This window comes from Protobothrops mucrosquamatus, unplaced genomic scaffold, assembly GCF_001527695.2.
Source record: "Protobothrops mucrosquamatus isolate PMUCROS unplaced genomic scaffold, P.Mucros_1.0 scaffold1756, whole genome shotgun sequence".
Lineage (NCBI taxonomy): Eukaryota > Metazoa > Chordata > Lepidosauria > Squamata > Viperidae > Protobothrops > Protobothrops mucrosquamatus.
The window spans coordinates 107,809-113,858 of NW_015387896.1; the positions used below are offsets into that span (position 1 = coordinate 107,809).

Genomic DNA, 6,050 nt, shown 5'->3' on the forward strand with positions numbered 1-6,050 from the left:
CAGGCGTTGAACGACTGTATATAAACCTTCCCAGCATCTGCCTTTTTAACCCTGATGATGTCAAGTGCACTTGACGAAAGCTTGGTAGATTAAACTCTATATGTTTTATAGATTTCTCTTGGTGGTCGCTTTGTTTTATAATGAATATTCCCAAGAGTCGTATTTTTGTTTTTATTGCTGAATATATATATATATATATCGCTTTGTTTTATAATGAATATTCCCAAGAGTAATACGACTCTTGGGAATATTCATTATAAAACAAAGCGAAATACGACTCTTGGGAATATTCATATATATATATATATATATATATATATATATATATATATATATGCTCCCTTCCTTGCCATCTGGTGAATTTTAAATCAATTGTAATGTTAATATTTAGAGTTTTAACATTTTAATGTTTAATCTTGTTTTTTTGATTCTAAGCCGCCTTGAGTCACTTCTAGGCAAGCTAAGCAACATATAAGTTTAATAAATAAATAAAACATACTGTCTAATATGTAATAATGTTACAATATATCATATAATAGTATAATGTAAGTAAGGTTGAACGTCAGGGCACTCCTAGTCTACTTAGAATCCCCTTCTATCGCCAAAGCAAAATCATTTAATCTCTGAGGTTTAACGCAACATTTTGTCCAAAAAAAGGAACCAAACTTTTGGACCTCTTCCAGTAACATTACTTCACCACCACCGCATACCCTGCATCCTTCAACCACAAAAAAATTGCCTGCTTCTGTTACAGATTAAGCTGCTCTGGGAACCAGCTGTATTTGAAAAACTACACATCAATGTCACACGAGAACTTCTAAAAGCTTTTAGAATTAGTTTAAGGTACTTTGCATATTTTTCTCTCGCCCCTTCAGCATGTATCTTCCACTGAAAGCTGGGAATGATGCTGACTGTAGTATACACATTTAAACATTATGTATTGAGGAAGGCTGATCTAGAATGCGTATTTGCAAATTGTGAGGTACAACTTAAAAGAGAAAGGAAGTCAGCCTTCCTGCCCTGAGTTATAGAGAATGCACATTTCAGCACAGGCTGCTTAAATGATAGAATTCTGTTTTCTTGCTAATCCTTATTGGAACCTAACAGCCTAAATCTGGGGCGGGGAACAATGGCCCTTTTATGACTTGTGGACTTCAACTCCCAGAATTCCTGAGCCAGCCATTTAGGCCATAGTTCCCCACCTCTGGCCTAAATGAAAGAAGACATGGGGCCATTCTGCCTATACTGTACCATGTGTGCTGTTTTAGGCAACTAAATTTCCGCACCATTCAGTTTTTGCATAAAGATCTCTAACTACATTTAAAAGGACAGCCAGTTTCTAAATGACGAAGTGTACAAATAGTCTTCGCCCAAACTGGGCCCTACTAGTGGATGGATGGCTAGGTGAAAGTTTTACAGTTGAGGATATAGAAGTTTAACTTTTAAATAAAGTAACAGTGGGAAGTTTGTTAATAGATCATACAGATGGGCTCCTCCATATCTAAAGTGTGCAATTAAAAAAAAACCTGATGTCAGAACATTGGTTTCGATGGAACATTAACAGTGCCTACCAAGCTACAAAAGGCTGAAGAATTCTGGCCTGTCAGCCAGTGGCTGATGATTGATTTATCAACAAAGAGTCAAACATGCCAAACAAAGGATGAAGCTGTGCATTTTAAGCCTTCTTTCTCCCTTACCTTTGGGATCAGCCTTTGGGAACAGTTTAGCCCAAGGAACTTTGGGCTTTTGAGGCAATGACTGGAGATAATTGCGAGCCTTCGTGTTGATGATGCAGTTCAGGTCATCCTGAGACGGGGAACCCAAAATACCTGTAGAGATGGGTGGAGAGAGAGCCATTGCATATCTAGGATACTGCAAGCCCTAGAGGAGAAACGGGCATTAAAGTTATAATGGGGAGGCCTTATGCAACAGGAGAAAGGTAGAATCTGTTACACAGCTGATTCAAGAGGCTGCTCAGAACAAGTCTTTTACTAGGCTACCCCGTCAAAGGCTTTGCTCAGTCGCCTTCCCTCTTACCCAGGATGTGGTTCAGCTGGTCCAGATAGTGCTTGCCAGGAAAGATAGGTCGATTTGACAGCATCTCAGCCAAGATGCAACCCACTGACCATATATCAATGGACTTAGTGTAGCCCTGGGAAGGGGGAGAAGACACAGAAATAGAAGCTGAGTATTTCTGACTGATCCCACTCTGCTCTCAGCTGCTATTAGGCTATGCATAGTCATCCTTTTATTGACATGGATGTGTTTCCTTCCTAGTAAATAAACTTTTCAGTTTAATGTAAGAGAGACATCTTAAACTGTGGACCCAGCAAAGGAAACATTTTCAGGAAAACCTCAGCTTCTGCAGCCTAGCCTATGCGTCAGTCTTCCTCATACTAGCATTCTTCAGTTAGGCCTCTGTGTGGGATAGGTATGCTAGAATTGCTATGGTAATTTGTACAAGTGAAAGAAAATATAAGACATGTGATATTGTGGTTCCACTGCACATTGAAACTTTATAAATATCCATTTACCAGGATGATCTGGTTTTGGAATTGTGCTACAACTTAATCATGTTGCCTTTATGGTTACGCAAGGTGTTACCTTTTCTTTTTTTGAGAAGCTAGGAAACTTCACGCTCAACTAAATTGGAGGTATAACAAATGCGCCTTTTAGGTGTGCTGGCTAACATGTTCTATTCATTTTGCTTAACTTACCTTGGAATTAAGCATGATTTCAGGAGCTCGATACCAGCGAGTGGCAACATACTCTGTTAAGAATCCTGTGTGATCGTGGTCTGGATCAGCAATTCGGGCTAAGCCAAAATCACAGATCTGTAAGAAGAGAGAGAACCATGGAGTGGCAACCCCCAAATAAATGGAGAATTAATTGCACTGCAGAATGAAGCAGGGAAGAGATTGTTGGCAAGTGCAGAAGGCCTAGCAAAAGATTTAGAATGCCACCTTCAGGTCACATGTGGTGTTGATGAGAAGATTGCTGGGCTTCAAATCCCTATGAAGCACATTGGCAGAGTGAATGTATTTCAGCCCTCGAAGAATCTGATAGAGAAAGTAGCAGATATGGTCGTTGCTGAGCTGCTGGGTCTTCAGAAGCTTATAGAGATCCGTCTCCATCAAATCCTGAACTATATATCTGAAAAAAAGACAAATAATACCTCTCTCCACCAGGAAAGGGGAAGGAAGGGAAGCTGTCAAGGAAAGTAACTTCTGCAAAGAAGGCAGCATCTCTACAAGTGGTCAAATAAATGATAACAGTGGCCACAAATTGAGTTTGCTTTTAATAGCTGAATTAAAACCAGAAAGAATAACTGAAGCCAGATTCACACCATGTTCAATTCATCTCCTGTATAAAGTAGATCATCATCACTTTACTAGCTGCTGTATAAAAATAAAGGGATGTGACTAAAACAGCATTCTTAATTTTAGAGGACATAAGAGAAGAAGAGACAACTGTTTCATAAGTCCAATTATTAAGAAAGCAATACCTGGAGCCATGCCAGGAGGCAAATGGAAGCCAGCCCAGATGCTGGCATAATCATACCCTATTTTACATCATTGTATTCAGAAGGAGCTAAAGCTTCTAAGCAGTGCATTTCATTAAAAATGGACCAGAATAAGATTGAATAGATTATTATAGAACATTTTCTCTGTGCATACACCTTTCTCCAAACAGATCTCCTTCCACACATGAAACGACACAAGGATACACATCACGCATCTGATCAATGGTAGGTGCACGAAGAATGTCATTAATGCCAATGACATTTTCATGCTTGAAGCGCAGAAGTATCTTGATCTCTCGCAGTGTGCGCTGGCAGTAGGTCTGGTGCTCAAAAGGACTGATCTTTTTGATCGCAGCTCGGATCTTGTTGACGTGATCATACGCCGAGCTGTTCAGAAACAAAGGCAAATGCATACCGGAGTCCTCAATATATTTTTACTTATTTTTACTTAATTTCTACAGCTGCCCATCTCAGAGAAGTGACTCTACAATCTTTTACTATCAAAACTGATAAATCATTTCGCTCTCCAATAGAGGAGGGTCCCTCTAGAAATTCACAACAAGAAGAAACACAAGATAATCCACCAGAAAGCTTGAATGTTTTTTTAATTTTGGACTTCAACAAAAGAGCAAAGGAAGGAATGAGAAAACACTAATAACACATTATACCAATGTGGGACAACTATTATGATCTGAGAAAGAGCTGGCTGTTGCCAAGGCTACGGAACAGTAGTGAAACCTCTGAGATCTCAACAGCAGATAGGTTTTGCAAATCTAGAAAACTGGGTTATTTGATAAGTATATCATGCAAATACAATTATCGCCATCAAATACACATTCTACCACAGAAACACTTGGGAATGTATGTGTGTTGCACTGATTAATACAAAGTACATTAGTTCCAAACCTACACAGATCAGATTATGAGCAATAAAAAATGGACTATTACAGAATATGGAAAGTCTGATAGGAGACTCAAGTTACTGGTGTTAAACGAATGGCTGCTTGGAATATTTCAGTAAACATGTTGAGAATCATCGCAGCAACAGTGCAGCGCTCAAGACAGCCCTGCTTACTATAGCCTAGCTTTAATGTAAACCAAATGCTGAACAGAGCATAGAAGCCAGCAGGTATTATAATTAGATCAATTAGTATCTATATGACATTTAGCATAGTTGGTGAAAATAGATCTGCCCTGAAGGGATAGTGATCTAAACAGGCCAGACACTGGTTGAGGTTGACACCTGGATGGGGGCTGCTGTGCAGCTTAATAACTATAATGCATAAAGATTTATTGGAGAGATAACAGGCTTGCCAACACTTCAAAGAAATGCTCGGGGTGGGGTGGGGCTCTGTGATTTATGGAACTAAATAAAGTTCATCAGGCTGTTTTACTGAACCTGCTGCACGCACAGAGAAAAGGAAAGTGTTAACCTTCGCGTTTTTTGTTTTTTTTTTGCATCTCGACACTGACAAGTACAAAAAGTATACCAGTTACTGGTAATAAACCAACTCCCGGCTGCAAGGCACCCCTAAGCCTTTCACAGGAAATCTGCAAATATTGGCACAGGAAGATAACAGCCTGCGAAGGCTGGTTTCGGGGAGGCGCTCGGAATACAACAATGACTTGGCAGGGCTGGCTGCGTCGACTGTTTGGGATTTAGAAGCCTCTGCAACGCGCCCTGCAACGGAATGGAGCAAGAGGCCGGGTGCGGAAGGAAAAGGCCCGGCGGGCAGGGACCCTTAAGGGAGGAGGGAGAAAGCAAGTTCCAGATCAAGCAAAATAACATGCACTCTTGCAGGACTTTTCGGTAACTAAGAAACAACATGGCGGAAGCTTTTAAAAGAGGGTACGGTGGCCGCGCGAAGCCAGCTTGTAGGAAGAGGCACACCAGACCAATCTCGGACGTTTCGCCCAGGTATGGCTCCCGTTCAGGGCCAATCTGCAGGGCTCGCGCTCGCTTACCAGACCATGCCGTACGCCCCCTCGCCGATGTACTGCAGGTCCGTATAACGTGGTCCCACGTCAAATGCCTGTCCTTTTACTGTCTCCACTCCCAGCCTTGGCACTCCAGGCACCGGCACAGCTCCCGCCCCACCCGGGGCCGCTGTCGCCGCCGCTGCAGCCATGGCTGATCTAATCAAGAAGCTCCCGCAGCCGCTCCTATCCCCGCTTTACCCGGAACCGACACCGCCCGACAGCACCGCGCATGCGCTCGTTGAAGAAACGGCAAGAAAAGCACTGCCCATGCGCTCCTCGGGAGCTGCGGCTGGAGCTGCTTCAAACAGCGCATGCGTCCGTGTTACCTACTGGAGCTGTGCGGGCTGCGGCGCGTCTGGATTGGATAGAAATGTCAGGAGCCCAACCCGGAAGCGCCGCGCCCAAAACATTCCACACCACGATGAGGTCCCACCCTCGAGCTCGCGCGCGCTTCACTCCCATTGGGCCCCGCCTTTTGGCTCAGCGCGCCTCCAATCCTCTTGACGCTGCGCATCTGCATTATAAGAGCTTTTAAGAGATGCTTTTC

At 42.6% G+C, this 6,050-nt stretch overlaps 1 protein-coding gene across 1 annotated transcript in view; it reads right to left on the reverse strand.

Moving 5' to 3' along the window:
• Positions 1-5,693, reverse strand: part of LOC107293871 (mitogen-activated protein kinase 1) — a 12,242-nt gene extending 6,549 nt beyond the window's left edge. Inside the window, exons 1-6 of the mRNA XM_015823062.1 lie at positions 5,489-5,693; positions 3,728-3,910; positions 2,964-3,153; positions 2,718-2,834; positions 2,038-2,152; positions 1,698-1,829 (exon numbers count right to left, since the gene is read on the reverse strand). Coding sequence (XP_015678548.1) covers positions 1,698-1,829; positions 2,038-2,152; positions 2,718-2,834; positions 2,964-3,153; positions 3,728-3,910; positions 5,489-5,652 — 901 coding nt within the window. The 5' untranslated portion in view covers positions 5,653-5,693. The remainder of the gene's footprint in view (positions 1-1,697; positions 1,830-2,037; positions 2,153-2,717; positions 2,835-2,963; positions 3,154-3,727; positions 3,911-5,488) is intronic.
• Between the last annotated feature and the right edge of the window lie 357 nt (positions 5,694-6,050).